The sequence below is a fragment of the Oryza brachyantha genome, chromosome 6, assembly GCF_000231095.2.
Source record: "Oryza brachyantha chromosome 6, ObraRS2, whole genome shotgun sequence".
In the NCBI taxonomy this organism is placed as follows: Eukaryota; Viridiplantae; Streptophyta; class Magnoliopsida; order Poales; family Poaceae; genus Oryza; species Oryza brachyantha.
In genome coordinates this window covers 4,018,668-4,037,871 of record NC_023168.2, presented here as the reverse complement: position 1 = coordinate 4,037,871, position 19,204 = coordinate 4,018,668, and the positions used below count along the sequence as shown (strand labels likewise).

General features: G+C 48.1%; 3 protein-coding genes across 3 annotated transcripts; 2 read left to right on the top strand and 1 right to left on the bottom strand.

Annotated features, from left to right (window-relative positions):
- Window positions 1–546: 546 nt before the first annotated feature.
- On the top strand, window positions 547–1,579 carry LOC121054648 (E3 ubiquitin-protein ligase RING1-like). The gene has a single exon (XM_040524740.1). The coding sequence runs from the start codon at window positions 547–549 to the stop codon at window positions 1,507–1,509; it is 963 nt and encodes a 320-aa protein (XP_040380674.1). The 3' UTR covers window positions 1,510–1,579.
- Window positions 1,580–8,947: 7,368 nt separating this feature from the next.
- LOC102713830 (L-type lectin-domain containing receptor kinase SIT2-like) lies at window positions 8,948–11,232 on the top strand. The gene has a single exon (XM_040525539.1). The coding sequence runs from the start codon at window positions 9,025–9,027 to the stop codon at window positions 11,113–11,115; it is 2,091 nt and encodes a 696-aa protein (XP_040381473.1). The 5' UTR covers window positions 8,948–9,024; the 3' UTR covers window positions 11,116–11,232.
- A 1,058-nt stretch (window positions 11,233–12,290) lies between these two features.
- Window positions 12,291–13,256, bottom strand: LOC102713555 (ethylene-responsive transcription factor ERF013-like). Its single transcript, XM_015838007.2, has one exon. The coding sequence runs from the start codon at window positions 13,174–13,176 to the stop codon at window positions 12,556–12,558; it is 621 nt and encodes a 206-aa protein (XP_015693493.2). The 5' UTR covers window positions 13,177–13,256; the 3' UTR covers window positions 12,291–12,555.
- Between the last annotated feature and the right edge of the window lie 5,948 nt (window positions 13,257–19,204).

Here is a 19,204-nt window from a genome sequence, read left to right as displayed (position 1 = left end):
TATGGGACGTCGGCCATGCCCATGTTGATATCCCTTGACATGAGCTTCTACTTGCACTTTGACTCATAGGCGAGGGGGCTGCTGAAGATTTTACTAATTGTTGACGATCTAGGTCAGCAATAATATATCGGGTGGCTAGAAAGGCATAGAGAATGATGGTTAGTATGAAGGCGATTATATATCTAGTTCCAATTGATGAGGGAGTTATATATATCCAGTGTTGTGGTTGAGGAATGCAAATCAAGCTAAGTTATAGTTGAGGGAGGAGTAATGGACGTTTTGGTGAATATTTGCTGAGCCTACGAATCGTTGTCCACTGGGCCGTGGCCCCAGTACTCACCGGCTCAGCCGTCCAAGCGACCCCTTGATCACAAGGCAGAATCGTGTTCTTCTCGCCGGCGAAGCCATTCCTTCCCGCCCGCCGGCGAGAAGGTTACTCACCTGACGTCTCCCTCGCGCAAACCTCTATTCCGTTGGTTAATCGTCTTATAACTCAGTGCAACCTCGCCCCTCTCCGTCGTGCGGTTTGCCGTAGCGCAGCGCGCCATGTCGACGGGCGGGAACGGCGGCGGGGTGCGGCGGCGGAGGTGGAACCTGTACTGGTGCTACGTGTGCCGTCGCGCGCTCCGGGTGGTCGTCCCGTCGGGCACGTCCGACGTGTACTGCCCGCGCTGCTTCGGCCGCTTCCTCCACGAGATCGACCTGCCGGTGCCGCGCGTGAGGACCGCGTACCCGCCGCCGGCCGAGGACCAGTTCTTCCAGCCGCCGTTCCTGCCGTACGAGGGACCCCACCGCTGGGTGCTGTACACCGGCGGCGACGACGGCGGTGACGGAGCAGTGCACCGGCGCCGCATGCCCTCCCCGCCTCCGGCGCCGGGAGCGCGGCGCCCGGACGGTCCAGGCGATCCACCGCCGCCGGCCGTCGACCCGGGGGAGTACTTCGCCGGGCCCAACCTGAACGCGCTCATCGACGCGCTGACGCAGGACGACCGCCCCGGCCCGCCGCCGGCGCCGGAGTCGGCCATCGAGTCGCTCCCGACAGTGCACGTCTCGCCGTCGCACCGGCCGGCCGACGACGGCTCGGAGTGCCCCGTGTGCAAGGAGGAGTTCGAGCTCGGGGAGGCCGCGCGCGAGCTGCCGTGCAAGCATGCGTACCACTCCGACTGCATCGTGCCGTGGCTCCGGCTGCACAACTCCTGCCCCGTCTGCCGGCAGGAGGTGCCGGTGCCGGACGGTGAAGCCCCAGACAGCGGCGGTGGCGACGAAGGCGGCCGGAGACGAGCGCCGGCCGAGCCGCAACGGCCGGTCATGGCCGGCTGGGACCCTATTGCTCTGCTGGCAATTGCACTCCTGCCGGACCTGAACGGCGGTCAGGAGGATAGCCATGGCCGGAGCGGGAGTGAAGCTGACGACGATGACGTCGCCGGCGGGAGCGTCAATATCACGGCGATGGTCCATTCCTTTTTCCTAGTCGCAGCTTGTTTTTTCTTGATTTCTTTCATTGTTTAAAAGGCACAGACAACTCTTACTGTGGTCTCTGCCGGTGGTAAAATCAATCCGGAATCTCTACCTTATTCTATCAAACAATTATATCCATCTAGGGAATGAATTATATTTCTTATAGAAGATGTTCATTTGTTTTTGCATATTACCTAGTTATAAATAAATTAAAAATATTAATATAACATGTCATTCTACATGTCCAAATTCGGCAATTAAATTTAATTTTGCTTGTTTGTAGTGATATTATCCGTGTTTTATTTGATGTTGTTAACTGTTGGGTCTATGCTTTTGTTTTATTAAAAATATATATTATTAATTATTTAGTTATGATTTGATTTGTGACTGAAGCATCTTTAAGACTAACTTATAACTTTTCATATATGCACAAGAAGTATGAATAAAATAAACATGCAAATATAGATCAAAAAGTCAATGACAACAATTAAAAAAACCAAAGAGAATCATATACTAGCATATTGTCCATTCGTTGCAACGGAATTTTATTGAAAAATATCATTAGCATGTTATTAAAATGAGATTTGCTGCAATCTAACAAAAGGTACCTCGAGATACTTGTAGCTCATGGCACCAAATCGTTTTTGATCGTTGAATCTAATCATGCTCATCATACTTAGCTAGATTCAATGGTGAAAAACGATTTAGTACCGTTAGGTACCAGTATCTTGAGGTACTTTTAGTTGGACTGGATCAAATCTCTACTAAAGTAGAGTTAATAAAAGTGGTTTGATATATCTCTGTGTGTATATATTTTCATATATAGAGGGGGGGCTGGTGGTAAGATAAGTGAAAAATTCGCCACCGAAATTTGGATTAATATCGCTTGTCAATTATTTTTAGTTATTCTCATAATCATTTATTTGACATGCACGGAACAGAGATATCCTTTGAGTGGTTTAAAAGAGTATTCCTATCTAATTATTCTATCATTAACATTCTATAGAAAGAAGTGTAATATACACCTCGGTCTAAATTTATGAAAACGTATATTTCTTTTATTTTTTGAAAAAACCAGCAGAAAGACTGCCAATTATATTCAATAAGAAGGAGTAAAAACCCTAGACGGTTTATAGAAAAGGAAAAAACCCGTGGCCGAAACACCTCACAGCACACGAGCAAACCACACGACTTAACCCCACTAACTGACGACAAAGGCGGAGCCCAAGCGAGACCGAGTGATTTAGATTGCCTAAGACAACATGAAGGTTCTGATTTTGCGATAGCCATGCCATCGTTGCCGAGCTTGCCGCCGAGCGACACAGCAGCTCCGACTGCACGACTATTGTGTCATCATTGCCAAGGTAGTTGTCGAGGCTAACCAAACCCGCAATAGAGTCCCACGTTAGACCTCAGCCCAAACTACTAAGAACCAAGACATAGACCCAGTGAGCACCACCACCCTTGAAGGAAACCGCAACGCGTTATCATTGCCAAGCTTCGCCGCACCCCGAACAGCAAGACAACTCCGACTTCACATAACAGCATCAAAACAAGAGAGATGGTTGATCACTAGAGGTAGGGAGGGGCTATGGCAGTGGGGGGCTCACCAGACCACCTAGACTACCCGAACGTCGTGAGAGAGGCTGAAGACCAACAATGCACGGGCAAGCTTCTCCAAAACGGTGCCCCCAAGAGGGATGCGACGCTTGACGCCACCACCGCTTGTCCAAAACGAACTAGGATTTCACCTGCAGAAAAGACTGGGGAAGGACACTAGAAACGATGCCACGCCCGGAGTTTTATCCCAAGTCTAAATATGTAAAATAAATTCGTAAATAACAATTGGCTTAATTGACTCAGGAAAAATCCCTCTAAAAGAACCTAATTTAATTAAATCGAGGTTCGCAAATCGATTAACTGGATTTAAACTCAAATTGCAGAAGTATAAAATTTGACCAAACAAATTAATTTAAAATTCGGCAAAAGTGGGGCTTTCCTTTTTCCCTCCTTTTTCCTTTCTTTTTCCCTTCCTTCTCAAATTGGGCCGAAGTCCAATTTTCCTCCCGTTCCTTTTCTTTTTCCTTTTTCTTTTTCCTCTCCTTCTTCCCGGGCCGGCCCAGCCGAGCCGGCCCATCTTCCCGCTCGGCCGGCCCAGCCGAGCCAGGCCTCCCGCCTCTCCCGCACGCGCCGCCTCCCTCCCGGGCCGCCGCTCGGCCCAGCTGCCCCGAGCCGCCAGCCCAGCTTCGCCAGTCCGCGCCCGCGCCGCGGCGAAGTCCGCCTCGCCTCCCTCCTCCCTTGCGCCACTGACAGGCGGGCCCCGCCTGTCAGCGACCGAACCCGGGCGCCGGCCGAGTCCGCCTCCGCCCCGACTCCTCCGAGGCCGCGTCGCGCCGCCGCCGCAACGACCGCCGCCGAGTCCGCCGCGTCGCCGACTCGGTCTCCACCGGCCATCCTGCCCTAGCCGGCGCCGCCACCCTATAAAGCCCCCACCTCTCCGCCCCACCGCCACTTTTCGCCTCCTCCGTGCACCGCCGCTTCCTCGCCGCCGTCGATCGATTCCGCTCGCCGGACGCTGTTCGTTGCCATGGGACCGCGTCGCCACCGCTGCCTCGCCTTCGCCGACCTTCCGCCGGCTTCCGTCGCTATCAGTGTGCACCCGAGCTTCCTCGCCGCCTCCTCGCCCTTTTCGCCGTCGTGCCCGACTTCGTCGTCCGCGCGTCGCCGTCCGCGCTCGCGACGTCGCCGCCCCGCCCCGTTCGCCATCTCCCGTTCCTCCTCCTCGCCGACATGCTGCCGCCTTCGATCGCCGCTGGTGAGCTCTCCTCTCCTCTCTCCCTCTTCCTTTCCTCTTCGCCGTCGCTGCCGACCTCCCCGTGCCGTCAGCAAGCGCCAGGAGCCACGCACCGCCGCCGCCGGGTCGTTGCCCGACGTCATCGCCGTCACGCCGTCGTTTTGCCGCCCCCGCTTTCCCGCACCGCCGCCCCGCTGCATCCCTCTCCTCTTCCTCCGTGCGCGCGCCGCTCGGCCGTCGTCGCCGCGCCACCCCGGTGAGCCCGCTCTCCTCCCTTCCTCTGTTTCTTCGTGCCACCGCGAGTGCGTCCCGCCGCTCGCCGTCGGCCGACGTCCTCCGCCGCCATCCGACCCTGCCACTCGTCGCCGCTCCGAGCCGCACAACCCCGTCGCCGTCTCCGCCTCCTCCACGCCGACTCGTCGTCGCCGTCCCTTTGCCCGTCACCACCTTCTCCGTCGCCGCCACCTTCTCCTTCGCCGCTGGCCGTCACCACTTCTCCTCGGCCCTCGCAGGACCCGCCGCCGTCACTGGTTGCCGACCGCCGCCGCTCAGCCGCCCTCTCCTTCCTCCGCTCCAGCCGAAGCCGAGTACACCGTCTCCGCCGCATCCCATCCCCCTCTCCCTCTTTTTCCTCTCCGTGAGCCGTCGCCACGGACGCCGCCGTCGCCGCGCGCCTGCGCGCCTTAGACATCGCCGCCACCCCTCCGCTTGCCGTCACCCCTGCCTCGCCGTGCGCCGCCGCCTGTCGCCTCGCGCCGGTGGTCGCCGACGCCGTCGTCGCCCTCCGGTCGCCGGTCGATGTCGCCGACGTCGTCACCCTCGCGCCGCCGGTCGTCGCCGTCTTCCCCTTCCGGTCGGGACCGCCTCCCCCTCCTCCTCTGCTCTGGGCCACTAACGAGTGGGTCCCACTCGTCAGCCGTTGACTGCTCCTTGCCTCCTCTTCTCTCCCCCCCGGGTCCCACCTGTCAGCCCCTCATCCACCCCTCTCTCCCACTGACAGGTGGCCCCCACCTGTCAGCCGTCAGCCTCCTCTCTCCTCGCTGACGTCAGCAGCCCCATTAATTGCGCAATAATTCATTAAGGTTTTCTGTTTAGTTTAAAAACACAGATAATCTTCTAAAATTCATAAGTAATTCATCTAGTCTCCGTTTAGGTCCATTCAAGTTTCATTAAATCCAGGAAAATACCAAGAATCCATTAAAAATAGTTTCTTTCTCTGTTTCAGTAGTTTTATAGCCTATTTTGCTTGTTTTGCTTTGTTTGTCGTAGGTTTTTCCCCCCGCCGAAGCGCCGTTCGTTCCCGAAGTCATCGCCGAAGTTCCTCGTGGGTCTAAGCAAGGCAAGTGGCACCCTTCTTTGATCATATTGAACCTATGATTATAAAATCCCCCGCTTTTACATTCAAACTTGCAATGTATTCAAATGTATTTATTGTATTTATCCATTGGGCATTCACCAATATATCCGTTGATCCCCATTTATTATTGACATCCCATGGTTAATTTGACTAGATTTAGGGTTAGTCAATGCTTAGCCATGCTTAGTTCAACTAGCTCACTAATTATTATTTAATTACTGTTACACTCTAATAGACCTTTAATGGTTGTAATCATTATTAATATCCCGTTGAGGTTTAATACAACTAAAATATTGCTTATGGTGGGCTGTGGGTGCATGGTTTTGAGAGTCGTGCACATGGCAATTAAGGACCGGTTCTCAGGAAACCCTGAAGGTCTTACACGTACTAACCACAAGCCAGAATGGGCAACGGTGAGACTCGTACTCTAGCTTGTCCCTATTCGACGTACCGAGGCAAGGGTAGGCGTGATGGAGTATGGACGGGCAATCGTGGTGTAACGAAAGCCTCTGCTGCTTCCGGATCTACCAAGGCACAAAAGGGGACTGCCCGACTTGATGTAAAGGAGGGGGTGAAACCGTAAGTGTGGTGCGATTGTCTAGGGAGGGTTAGGTGAAAGGTCTTATCATGGTTTTCGTACTGAGGTATCGTAGTGATACGTTGGGGCATGGTAACATCCTTGGGAGCCATGTCTTGTGGGTAAAGTTGTACACCTCTGCAGAGTAAAACTATTTGAATAGCCGTGCCCGCGGTTATTGGGCGAACTGACAGACTCACTGGGATTAGTTGAACCTCTTTAATAATTTTATTAATCTTGGAACTGGTTTGACCCTACGCAATGTGGTGTAACGTTGGCAGTGGTTTGAGTCTGTCGCAACGTGGTTTAACGTTGGGCAGAGGGTTGACCCTGTCGCTACGTGGTGTAACGTTCGACAGTGGTTTGGGCCTGTTGCAACGTGGTGTAACGTTGGACAGTGGATGATTATTTTAAATGTTTACTTTACTTTTATTTCAGTCTATTTTATTTACTGTTTTACTAAATTACTACAGCTTTGTACAATTTAACCTTAGCCTATCCCTTGATACCCTATTGCATTCATTATTCTCCCTCTCTTGGGTGTTACTTGTTGAGTACGGTGGTTTGTACTCAGCCTTGCTTAATTTTTCCCCCACCAAAGCAAGTGTCAGAGCCTGAGTCAGAAGGTTGTTCCGAAGGTTGAAGTGAGGTTCAGTCCGCCGTCGAGAATGCCTGTGGTGTAGAGCCGTCATCGCCAGCTGAAGCTGAAGATTAGATGGTCTAGTCTTGTTTTCCTTTTCCGCTGCATTTCGATAGATAATTGTTTTTATTTGTTTTTAAGTCGTGAAACTGTGTATTGATTTGTCATAGTGTGTACTCGGGCTGATGCCTGAACCGGGATTTAATACATGCTATTATTTAGAAATTTGGTGTAAATTTCTGGACGTGACAAACGACGCCTCCAACGAAGAGAACGACGCCAATGGCGTTGTCGTCGTCTAATTGGTTAAGACCGACAATGGCTTTCGCCAGCGAGTTCCACCCAGCCTTGCAGTACCCACACGCCCCTAGCCAATGCCACCAACCCACGACAACCCGACAACCCGCGGTCCACACCACCGCCGACGACGCCAAGCCGCCGCAAAAGCTGTGACGGAGCAGTGCTACCCAGATCTGGGCGAACAAGCTAGATCTGAGCGGAACAGAGCCGGCAAATCTCGTCCCCGCACACCTCCGCCCTGCAGCTGCCGGCGAGCTCGGCCTTCCCCGCGCGTCTCCGTCCGTGTGCCTCCGTCCGCGTGCCGCCCAGCTCGGCCCCGCGCACCTCCGCCCGCCGCCGCTGCGTGTCTCCGTCCGCTGCTGGCGCGCGCCTCCGGCTGACCCCGCCGCCTTGCAGCTGCCGGCAAGCGCGGCCTCTCCTCGCGCGCCTCCGGCCTCCGCTGCTGCGTGCCTCCATCCGCTGCTGGCGCACCGCCTCCGGCCGCCGCCGCCGTCGCCGCGCGGCCGCGTACCTCCACCAGCGGTCCCCGGTTCCCCTCTCCGGGTACCTGGGAAGCGACAAGAGAGCCCCGCCGCCGCCGTCATTGCGGCTAGCCGGCTTGCCGGCGGCCACTTGGGCGACGGCGAGGCAAGGGGAGAGAGGATGGGGGAAGGCGGCGGCGGGAGTGGTCGTCGCCCGGTCGCCCTAGGGTTCGGGCGACGGGGCGACCGGGGTCTGTTTAGGAGTGACTCACGAGGATGCAGTGTTGAGCTCCTGAAAACGTATATTTCATCATAGAAAAAAATTTCAGATCACCATAAAATTTCTCCGTCCAAGTATATTTCAACACGGGTAAATAAGATTTGTGATCTTTTTAAAGGTATCTAGAAAATAGCATGTTTTAGCGTAAAAGTTTAGTATCAAAACTTTACATTAATGAAGATAGGTGATTCATGTAGCGTGGAACATGTTTTCAAGACCGAAAGGGGTATTAGTCTCGTTATAAAGACGAGATTCTCACGATTTGGTCGCAACTCCGCCTAACACGGTTCTTTAATTATCGATCATTTTCAACCTGCAAGAAAATGAAATGGGAACAGTACTTGCCCGGAAGCTTGTTTTCAGGTAAGGCTCGACAATTAATTAAGTGGACAACGACTTTGACATTCTGAATTATCCACCAATAACCACTGAAGTTCATGCACAGATGCACTTACCGAACCGGCACTTTGACGAACATTGCCGATGGAATAGGTTCTGATTCGTCTTTTCGATGAAAAGATCGGGTAAATTTTCACAAAAGTTACACTTATTCTTGGTGGAGTTTAATCTACTTTGACCAATTCCTAGCATAACATAATTGTCTCTGCTTAACGTGGAATTGATCCAGTTTACTGAACTTGTCGTGAAGTCGTCGAAACCCAATTTTTTTTGTCAAAACTTCTTGTTAGAGAAGGTAACGATGCAACTATATTCTCCTCTAGTTACATTGCCAGTGGCCAATACATCAACCAACAAATCTATCATTTTTTAATCCTAGATTTCACTCCTGTCAAATCAAATTCGTGTATTGACTGACTGGATGACTAAGTTTGTCTGCCTTCGATAGCCACTCTATCGTCACCATGATAGCAATTGGTTACACAATTAGAAGGAAATGATGATTAGCGAGACCTGAGAGTCTTGAGACCATACGGAATTATGGAGTCGGTCGGTGCATTATGCTCACTGACAGGTGGGGCCTCCTGTACGGTCTCCACACAAAGAGCAGCTGAGCAAGTCAACTCTCGGGTCAACCCATGGACAGATTTAACCATCCGGCCAAACCACACTTAGTAGCAGCTTAGCTCACTTTCGGTTTGGTATCGCCTCCATTTCTTCGCCGTTTGAGTTTTCTTTGAGGTGTTTGATCGATCAGGATGCTCGCTTGCGATGCCATTGTGTGTTTATCCGAGCTGTTGTTCGTCGTGATCGTGGTTTCTTCCCGCTTTTCCTCGGGCGACGATGGCGGCGGCGGCGGCGTCGGCTTCCTGTACCAAGGGTTCCAGCACGCGGCGAACCTGACCACGGACGGGTCGGCGTCGGTGCTGCGCGGCGGCGCGCTGCAGCTCACGAACGGCAGCAACCGCCTCGTCGGGCACGCGTTCCACGGCTCTCCGGTGCGGTTTCTTGGCGGCGGCGGCGGTGGAGGAGGAGGAGGGGGTGCAGTGTCGTCGTTCAGCACGGCCTTCGTCCTCGACATCGTGACCGTCGGGACCGGCGGTGGCCACGGCCTCGCGTTCGTGGTGGCTCCGTCCGCCGTGCTCCCCGGCGCGTCCCCCGAGATCTACCTCGGCGTCCTCGGGCCAGGCACCAACGGGAAGGCGTTAAACCATGTGTTCGCCGTCGAGTTCGACACGGTGATGGACATGGAGCTGAACGACACGAACGGCAACCACGTCGGCGTCGACATAAACAGCCTCGTGTCGAACTTGTCGGAGCCGGCCGCCTACTTCACCGGCGACAACACCAAGGTGCCCGTGACATTGGAGAGCGCGCAGCCAATCCAGGCGTGGATAGACTACGACGGCGGAAGCGGCATCCTCAACGTGACCGTCGCGCCGGTGACGGTGACAGAGCGGCCTCTCCGGCCGCTCATCTCCACAAAGCTCGACCTCCTGCCGATCTTTAAGGAGAACATGTATGTCGGCTTCTCGTCGGCGACGGGGAAGCTGGCGAGCTCTCACTACATCTTGGCCTGGAGCTTCCGGGCCAACGGTGTCGCGCAATCCATTGATCTCCGGCGGCTTCCCAGAGTCCCAAAGACGAGCACGCCGCCGCCCAAGATCCTCATCATCAAGTTCGCCGCGGTGGCCTGTGCAGGGACGCTCACTCTGATCGCTGCCGCGATTGCTACGGTGCTCTGGCTCCGGCGAAGGGCGGCGCTCGCCGACACGCTGGAGGAGTGGGAGCTGGAGCACCCTCATAGGCTCACGTACAGGGAGCTCTACAAGGCGACGAAGGGGTTCAAGGAGAGCGAGCTTCTCGGCGCTGGCGGCTTCGGCCAGGTGTACAAAGGCGTGCTCCGGCGCCGCTCCGGCGAGACGGTGGCGATCAAGAGGATCTCGAATGGCACGAAGCAAGGGATGAGGGAGTTCGTCGCGGAGATCGCCAGCCTCGGGCGGATGCGCCACCGCAACCTGGTCGAGCTGCGGGGGTGGTGCAAGCACGACCAGGACCTGCTGCTCGTCTACGAGTTCATGCCCGGCGGCAGCCTCGACGCACGGCTGTTCGGCACGGCGGCGGAAGGGGTGAAAGCGCCGCCGCTCCTGACGTGGGCGCAGCGGTTCGTTATCCTCAAGGGCGTCGCCCATGGCCTGCTCTACCTGCACGAGGAGTGGGAGCACGTGGTGGTGCACCGCGACGTGAAGGCCAACAACGTGCTCCTGGGCGCCGACGACACGGGCGGCGCCAGGCTCGGCGACTTCGGCCTCGCGCGCCTCTACGAGCACGGCGCGACACCGGCGACGACGCGGGTGGCCGGCACGCTGGGATACATGGCGCCCGAGCTCACCGTCACCAGCCGCGCCACGACGGCCACCGACGTGTTCTCCTTCGGCGCGCTTCTCCTCGAGGTGGCCTGCGGACGCCGCCCGATCGAGGCGGCCGCGGGGGCGGACACCGACGTGCTCCTGCTGCGGTGGGTGCGAGACCGCGCTTTCGACGACCACGGCGGCGGCCTGCTCCGAGCCGTGGACCCGAGGCTGGAGGGGTGCTACGACGAGGAGGAGGCGAGGCTGGTACTGTGGCTTGGGCTGATGTGCAGCCAGGCTCGGCCGGAGGCGAGGCCCAGCATGAGACAGGTGTGCCGGTACCTGGACGGCGAGGAGGCATTGCAAGAGAGTGCTTCCCCGGCGGTCATCTTCTCCGGCGCCGACTCGTGCGATCTCTTCGGCTCGGTGTTCGTCTCCATGACGTCGTCCTCTGCCGGCGGCACCATGTCGACCAGCTCGCTGCAAGGCGGCCGGTGAACTACGATATAGGATACCTACAAGTGTACACGCTAATGTACATTTCGCCTGTGTAAACATAAGGACGTGACGTTTGTTGACTGTGTGTACAGTGTGATTTATCACCGAAAATATCAAACGGCATATTTATAAATAAAAAATACTTTGTACAGTATAGATATGGACCGCGCACCTCGCCTACATGTTCAAATTTAAGGCCGAAAATTCAAATATGATAAGGAAACCCTAAAATTAGCTTTCAATTTAGAGCAATTTTCTCATCCTTGAGGAGGTATCATGAGGTACCACTGTTTTCCATGTAAAATTTGGTATCTCTTGATATCTTAGATACTAGAAGGTACTAAATTTTATATAGAAAATCGTGGTGGTATCTTCTCAAGAATAGGAAAAATGCTCTTCAATTTAAATATAAAAGTTTAAATTTTGTCTTACAAGCATAAAAGATGAGGCCGCCGAAAAGCAAATTAATCTGAATTTATGCATGCAAGAATCGACTTCAATCGACGACTTGTTTCAGAATTTCGGACTACAGTTTGGCTTATTTTTTCTCGACTTTTTCTCCAGGATATCTAAACCAGATTCCTTCATTTTACACGTACCACCAAAGGGCCTTCCCCACGGGAGAGACTGGGATGTACGTGAAATAAACTTAAGCGGTTCAGCAGAATTGGGCTGGAAACGAATAGCCCACGAACGCGTTGCGGCATGTTGGGCCGGACGATGACCACGTGACTGAGGCCTGTGTTTATTGCCGGGGGAAAAGCCCACAGCCACATTGGCGAACTCGCGCTGTGATTTGTGAAAATTGTGTGAAAATTATTTCATTTGCCAGGTTTGTGCCCTGTTTGGTTCGTGGGTGAGGTGTACCGTCGGTGTGCGGTTATATGATGGCCGCTTATGGAATATTTGTCAAATATGCTGAATGATCCAAAGGTGAATTTAATCGGAAAAGGCTATGCTAACCACGACCATTACGAACTGATTAGGGATAATTAGCATTTTAAGATTAGTGATTATGATTGGCAATTGGTAATATTAGTAATAATTAATATATTTTGATATGGATTAATAATTTATTTCATTCACTTTTTTCATCTAACCAAATAAAAAAAATAGCTCATGCATCCCATCACCCAACCAAACAAACCACCATGAGTAATACTATTTTTCTTATGCTTTTGAAGTAACTTTTACACATGAAACAAGCAGTTGTAAGGAGGTTTAACCCCATAGAAGCTGCCTTAAAACATGTAGCTTCCATGAGAGCCCCTCCACAATGCTTCATTAGCTTATTACATATGCCTACATCGAATCAAATTATCGTATATATGAAATTAAATTAACTGTATATATATCATACCATGCGTGGCCATTTCTGATTTCTTGATTAATTAGTCAGTTGCTTAATTGCTTCGTCCTCTCCTTTGACTCCAGTGCACTTCAGTCAAGAGAGGAGAAGCTCCAGAGCGCAATGTCGCCTTCCTCCTCCCAGCAGCACTCCTCCTCCGTCGCCAGCGGCGCCGCCGGCGTAAAGAAGGCGCTGCACGGGTCCATCATGGCGTACTCCATGCACTTGGGCGACTGGAAGAACGCCTCGATGTCGGCGAGCAAGCTGTAGTCCACGTCGTCGCTGATGACCGTCTCCGGGGAGCTCAACGGCGAGGCGTCGCTGGAGCTGCAGGCCGGGGTGCTGGCCTCGCTGGCGCTAGCGCTGCCGCTGTCGTTGACACCGGAGAAGCCGTCGGCGGCGCTGCTGCTGCCGGCATTGGCGGCGGCGGCGGCGACGCGCTGGATAGACTTGGGCGACATGGCGGCGGCGGGGAGGTCGAACGGGAGGCGCACGGGGAAGTTGAGGTCGTCGGCGGCGGCGGAGCCCTTGAGGCAGAGCAGCGCGGCGTCGTAGGCGCGCGCCGCCGCCTCGGCGGTGGAGTAGGACCCCAGCCATATCCGCGTCTTCTGGTTCGGCGCCCTGATCTCCGACACCCACGAGCCCCAGCTCCGCATCCGCACGCCCTTGTACGCCCTCTTGCCCCCGCCATGCCTCGCCGCCGTCTTCACCATGTCAAACTGATCGATGCTGATAGCTTCAAACGCAAGTGATCTTGCTGTGCCTGGCTGGCTAGCTAGTGTGTGCTGCTCAGTGCGTGTGGCGTGCTTGACACTTCGATGTGCAATTCGCTCTATTTATAGGGCACATATTGCATGTCAGAAACTGTCCTAATTAATGTGGTGTGATTTAATCATGTGTTTGTTAATTTATTACCACCAATTGTTAATCAGTTGAATACTCTCTATATTAATTGTTCACATCAAGCAGATATTGTGGCAAATAAATTAATGTGATCTCTACATCCTGAGTCGTACACTCGTACTAATTAAGTTTAATTGGCAATAATGCAGCGAGGAAATGAACAAGGAAGCATCCTCACCTTGTGTGTTAGCTCCATCGATCAATGTTTGTGTAGGCATAGATGTGGGCAGTAGCGTATAAAATTAATTAATAGGGTGATTAGACTTAATGAGGTTATTGAAATGGGACTCCCTAGTCCCTACGTAGTACACACAGCTGGCTGGCTACGGCTAATACTTCCTCCAATTGTTTTATTTAACACTATTGATTCAGTCTGGTAACATTTTAAAAGTTATGTAATTATTCATTATACTGTTGTGATATTAATTCTACTATTAAAGATAAGATTTATAGTTTTACATATTTGCGTTAAAAATTTAATAAAATAAATAATCAAATATAGATATAAAAATCAACTATACCAATAAAAAATATGAAGAGACTAATAATAATTGATTGGTACAACGTGTGTGTGCCAAAAGTGTCAACGACACCAACCTGTCACTAGGAATAGATCAAGCCCATCTACTCATGCTGACGGCCGGCCAGGCACTGTCACTTTTGTCAATGATGCTACGTGCATATTGGTAAACGGCTGCATGTACTGTGCCCTCCTAGGTCAATCGCGTCATGTGCACCCATGCATTGATGAGGCTCTTGTTTAGGTGGTGTTATAGTTTGTAAAATTTTTTTTAAAAACATAACATCAAGTTTTCAAATAAGTATTAAACGTAGTCTAATTATAAAAAAAATTTTAGATTCCGGCTAGAAACCGCGGTACAAATTTTTTAGCCTAATTAATCCATCATTAGCACATATGTGTTACTGTAGCACTTATGGCTAATCACTTTCTAATTAGGCTCAAAAGATTCATCTTAAGATTTCTTCCGTAACTGTGCAATTAGTTTATTGGTTTATCTATATTTAATGTTTTATTTAAGTGTACAAAGATTTGATGTAATGTTTTTGAAAAAAAGTTTAGTAACTAAACAAGACCTTAAACTCAGAGCTAGCTAAGCCAAGTAGACTGTTTGTTTATCCAAGAACGAACACTTTGGTCACTGAAACGGTACTACTGGTTAGCAACAACAAAACTGAATTTTGCATTAGCATTTGTGATTAGTTTAGTCGCTCCAGCTGTAACTACCTGCCGACGAATTGACCGTGTTAGATCTCACGACATGAGTATAAACAACACTCAATTAATTAATTAGGTGAGACGACGCTAGCTCCTGCTGCTGTTCATCTCGGCCAGTGAACAGCAGTGGGAATTCAAACAGCAGCAGCAGCTTAAAGCTGGTAGAGTAACATGCATGGCCCTGTTCTTTTGCTTTCTAGAGGAATGGAATAATACGTTTACGCGCATGTTTCTTTAAACTTCTATTCACTCTATTTCATATTACAATTAGTTTTTATTTTACTAGATCAAACATGTTTAGGTTTGATTAAATTTATAGAATATTATGTTAATGTTTAGATGATCAAATTAGTTTTATTAAATCCACAGTTGAATATATTTTTATAGTATCTGTTTTGTGTTAGAAATATTGTTAACTTCTTTTTATAAATTTAATTAAACTTACAGAGTTTTGAGTTAGGATAAAATCAAATTGACTTATAACATGAAACAGTGTGAGTGAACGTTACGATTTTTGTTAATATTATATATGTGTGTATATATATTTGTTAAAGGAAAATTTTTAAGTCTATTTTTAACTGAAAATTTTAGGTTTATTTTTAACTTTATGATAATCAATTCATTCATTTATAATCTTAAATAATTATCACAAAATCATTTTGCTATTTAGAACCTACTAGCTTCAAAGGAGTTTAACTACTATTTCTTACTAAAACTCTAGAAAATTCATGTATTTTCAAGGAGCCCCCAAGCCCCATTTTACGACGTAAAACTCTCTATCATTATTTAGATTAATATAGATACTTATAAATTTAAACATATATAAACAATATACAACATATATACCCAAAACATATTACAAAGGAGTAATAGTTTATTTGGCGCGGCAGCTTCGTGGATTCCGGCGGCGTACGGCGTCGTGAGCGGGGAGATGGGCAGCGGGAAACCCGTACGAATCCGAGTGATTCTGGCGGGATGAGATGAGATCAGCTAGCTGGAGCTTAGCTGCACTGAAGAACAAGGGCCGGCCGGGTTGGTGGTCGGATGGATGCATGGGCGCCGTCCGAAACCGCGTTACCTTCTAGCTCAACACTGCCACTAGATGCGCGCTACAAGTGAAACTGTACTACTGTCGCCTGATGGGCACCACCTGCCGACGACGATAGTTAAGCAACAGGTGTGAGTGTGATTGCCAAACGCCGTATTCGACAGGCTAAAAAATAATTTATAAATAAAAATTATATATACATGTTTTTAGCGACCTAAAAGTTAATACTGAAAAATAAACCACGATGAAAAAAATCTGAAAAATTCTAAATTTAAGATTAAAAAATTAAATATTGGCTTATAAATATAAGCAGAAACGAAAAGATGGGATGAACGTCCCAAAAGCAAATTAAAACAGGCTCCACATGATGCATCATGCCTGTCAGCAGTGTAATTTTAATTGCAAAGGCAAGTATGCCACTTTCATACTACTCTAGGTGCTGCTAGTAGTTAATTAGGCCATGTTTACTTCTCAATTTTTTTTCCAAAAACATCACATTAAATCTTTGAACATCTAAATAAAGCATTAAATATAGATGAATATCAAAACTAATTACACAGTTATAGAGGATATCGTGAGACGAATATTTTGAGTCTAATTATGATATAATTAGTCATAAGTGCTACAGTAACCAATATGTGCTAATGACGGATTAATTAGACTCAAAAGATTTGTCTCGCGATTTTCAGGCAAAATCTAAAATTTATTTTATAATTAGATTACATTTAGTACTTTAAATGTGTGACCATATACATCGATGTGACTATTCTTTCAAAAAAAAATTTGGGATCTAAACAGTGCCTTATTGTAAATTTCAAAACAGACAAGTATTTGTGAGGCGAAAATAGCAAGAGCATATAGGCAGGGAGGATGCGGGATTTGGACGTAGGGGGCTCATCCTTCGCCTCCATCATGTTTCTCTTGTCTCCGTGATAGTAATCCAGCGTGTAAAAGTGATAAGTGCCCTCGTAGCCCTAATGTTTGTTCAATCCTGGAACATAGACATGCATTAATTGGTCAACAAGATGATTGAAGTTTATTTTCTATCATTAATTTTTAGATCACTAAGAACATATATATTTTTTTATATTCATAAATTATTTTTTATTATAAATATGACGTTTGACTTTTTTCATAAAAAACCAAACAATCATTTCCAGATTACTTACATCTACGGAAAATGTTATCCTCTTTCAGGTATCAACATGGCAATATCAACCCCTATAGCTTTTATTTGCATCACATCTCTTATGAAACAAATGAAGAGACCATTATTTATGTAGTTATGTAGCCACGGTCTTTACGGACTAGTATTTCTATTCCAAAATATAAATATTTGTAGATCACTTAACGAAGATTAAGAAATGAGAAATATATAGGAACCAGGGTATATGTGGGGATAAAATAAAAGAACAATTGCTATATATGACAAGTAGAAATTATAGATAGTATTATACTTTTAAAATAAGATTCGGATTTAACGCAGGTGTACTTTAGCACCATACTTTCATCAGTATGTATTAATCTGAACGCATGCCAGGGTTGAGAAAGGCAGGCACCCCGTTAGTCTGTTTCATCTTCTCTACGTCGTCGCTAGCTTTGCACGTGACATCCATCTCCACTTGCCAAGCTGCCAGATGAACACTTTGACAGAGATTTTTCGCAATAAACCGGTGTCTGACAATCCTTTAAAAAAAGCAACAAATCACGCATTAGCAAGCAAACTAGTTATAACCCAAATCAGAGCCCGAGCGGTCGCGTCTCGTCGTGGCCAACACCGAGACGCGTTTTAACAGCCTAGCTCGCAGAAACGGATGCTTGATCGATCTGATGATGCAGGTGTGACACATGCAGTGCTAACAAAAAAAAGTCACTTTTAAGGTGGTGTCAAAATTTTAAGGTGGTGTGACACATGCAGGTTTTAACAGTCCAGTTGCCAAAATTTTTTGACAAAAACATCACATCGAACGTTTGATCGGATGTCGGAAGGGGTTTTCAGACACGAATGAAAAAACGAATTTCACGGCTAGCCTAGAAACCGCGAGACAAATCTTTTGAGTCTAATTAATCCGTTATTACCATATATAGCACTTATAGTTAATTATGGACTAATTAAGCTTAAAAGTTTCGTCTCAACATTTCTTCTATAACTGTGTAATTAGTTTTTTGGTTCATATATGTTTAATGCTTTATTTAGGTGTCTAAAAATTCGATGTGATGTTTTTTTTTAAAAAAATTGAAAACTAAACAAGGCCTTAATTTATTTGCGTTGTTTCGGTTAGCTCGTCAAACTGGGGCGAATGGACAGCGAGAAGAGTTGTTAATCTTATTTTATTTTTTTTTCATTTTTTTTTTTGCGTATCTTTCATCTCGTCAGGCGAGCAGCTGGAATGCATTGGGTGCAGGAGACTGCAGTGGATGGGCAGGAATTGTGAAGAAGCAAAGAAGTTTCCTGCCATGGCCAAGCTAGCCGTCACAACATTTTTGCTTATATTTTTAAACTAAATTTAAATTTTTAATTTTAAAGTTAAAGTAGTTTTAGATACCAAGAATATATATAATTTATTTATAAATTTTTTTAATATACCGTTTGATTTGAGCAGAGACTATTCACCCACGTGGGTAGAGTCTTTTTTGGCCTAAAGAAGCTAAAAGCATACTGACAGCATGTTGATCGATCTGGCGCGTTAACGACGTGTTGCTGATATGCGCGAACGATACGTTACTTCTAATTCAGTAGACCAGCCCACAGGAGAGAAAAACTAAGGGGCGTTTAGATTGAGAAAATTTTTGGAAAAAGTGTCACGTTAAATATTTAAAGGGATTTTCGGATTAAAAAAACGAATTTCACGGCTAGCCTGGAAACCGCGAGACGAATCTTTTGAGCCTAATTAATCCATCATTAGCACATATTAGTTACTGTAGTATTTATGGCTAATCATGGACTAATTAGGCTCAAAAGATTCGTCTCAAGATTTCTTTTTTTGGTTCATCTTTATTTAATGTTTTATTTAGATGTCTAAAAAATCTGTGATGTTTTTGAAAAAAAAATTTAAACTAAACAAGACCTAAAGTATCTCGTTCATGAATCACGATCAACACAGACCATTCAAATTTTTTCGCATCAACTGACAGGTCGCCGTACTTTCAACGTCAAGCATATTCACCAAACAGTAAGTACATAGTTAGCATATTTTCTCGCTTTTGTTTATATTTATAGACTAAAAATTCTCATCCATCCTGATCCGGTGGTATCCCGAGGTCCATTTTAGAGATAATGGTGGCACCACGCAATTGGTCAAGGAGATCATCTATCAGTGGAATGGGATACCGGTTCTTCGCAGTTTGTGTACAACTTGGGTACTACTTGATCAGAAGGGTTGGCTACTACTAATATAAATTTTAGATTTTTTCGTCATGGTTTATTTTTTAGCTTTTGTTTTTAATTCGCTAAGAACATATTTATACAAGTTTTATTCATAAATTATTATTTTTTATAAATATATCGTTTGGCTTTTCCCAATAAGCCAATCGGTCACCCCGTTTGTTTGCA